Raw genomic sequence first — 1,239 nt, 5'->3', positions numbered from 1 at the left:
CGCCAGCGCCCAGCACAGCCGGTTCGCCTCGGCGGGGGGTTTCGGCGGACCGCACGGGCACACGGACGCCGCCGGCCACTTGATCTTCCCGGGGCTGCACGATCAAGGCGCCGGCCACGGCTCCCCCAACGTGGTGAACGGGCAGATGAGGCTGGGCTTCTCGGGAGACATGTACGGCCGGCCAGACCAGTACGGACAAGTCACCAGCCCCAGGTCTGAACACTACGCCTCCACCCAACTCCATGGCTATGGCCCTATGAACATGAATATGGCTGCCCACCATGGAGCAGGGGCCTTCTTCCGTTACATGAGGCAGCCCATCAAGCAAGAACTCATCTGTAAGTGGATTGAACCGGAGCAGTTGTCCAACCCCAAAAAGTCGTGCAACAAAACTTTCAGCACCATGCACGAGCTGGTCACCCATGTCACGGTGGAGCACGTTGGGGGACCCGAGCAATCCAATCACATCTGTTTCTGGGAAGAATGCCCCAGAGAAGGCAAGCCTTTCAAAGCCAAATACAAACTTGTTAACCACATCAGAGTCCACACGGGGGAAAAACCCTTCCCCTGCCCATTCCCTGGCTGTGGGAAAGTCTTTGCCAGGTCAGAAAACCTGAAAATCCACAAAAGAACTCACACAGGTACCCATTTCTTTATTCTCTGCGATAGCACTTTGATGTTATCATCGTTATTATCATTCGTCTATCTTATTATTTGTGTCGGTAACAATTGCAACATTAAAAATAAAAATGTTTCTCAACAGCATTTTTTTTTAATGTCACCAAACGGGTGACATTTTTATTTTTGTCCTTTTTTATAATATTCTCTAGCACAATTTTCTGTGTCCCTGTATTTTATTTCACTCTATTAAATAGTTGCCGTTCGATTGAGCTACATATAAATAGTATTCAGTTTCCCACGGTGATTTTATTTATTTATGTTCTTCTGGCAGAAGAAAAAAAAGAGAGAAACTTGTCTGCTTGTCAAATCTGCCCGAGACGTGGATAACCTTAATTGTATTACCGCGGAAAATTGTGCTAAATATTCAATTATCCAATTTTCACTCGGAATTGACAAATATTTGTTCAAAAATCGAGTTAGGGGATCGTGCCATCAATCAAAGCAATGCTACCAAAGTCTAGAGGAAATCTGGGTTTTGACAGTGTGGTCTCATGGTTGTGTGTTATTGTTTGTGTGTATTGGGGGGGGGGGGGGTGTGGGGGGTTTTGTTTTTTTTTT

The 1,239-nt window shown here is 46.7% G+C and overlaps 1 protein-coding gene across 3 annotated transcripts in view; it reads left to right on the top strand.

Annotated features, from left to right (window-relative positions):
- LOC108790119 (zinc finger protein ZIC 1) overlaps positions 1-1,239 on the top strand; it is a 4,726-nt gene that overhangs the window by 1,332 nt on the left and 2,155 nt on the right. For 2 of the 3 annotated variants that reach the window (XM_018560322.1, XM_018560323.1), the window contains exon 2: positions 1-641. In XM_018560322.1, the coding sequence (XP_018415824.1) occupies positions 1-641 (641 nt within the window). The remainder of the gene's footprint in view (positions 642-1,239) is intronic. The other variant, XM_018560324.1, reaches the window with a different exon arrangement.

The sequence above is a fragment of the Nanorana parkeri genome, unplaced genomic scaffold, assembly GCF_000935625.1.
Source record: "Nanorana parkeri isolate BGI_ZX_2015 unplaced genomic scaffold, ASM93562v1 scaffold449, whole genome shotgun sequence".
In the NCBI taxonomy this organism is placed as follows: Eukaryota; Metazoa; Chordata; class Amphibia; order Anura; family Dicroglossidae; genus Nanorana; species Nanorana parkeri.
The sequence above is the reverse complement of the archived record's forward strand: the minus strand, read 5'-3'. Positions and strand labels throughout refer to the sequence as shown.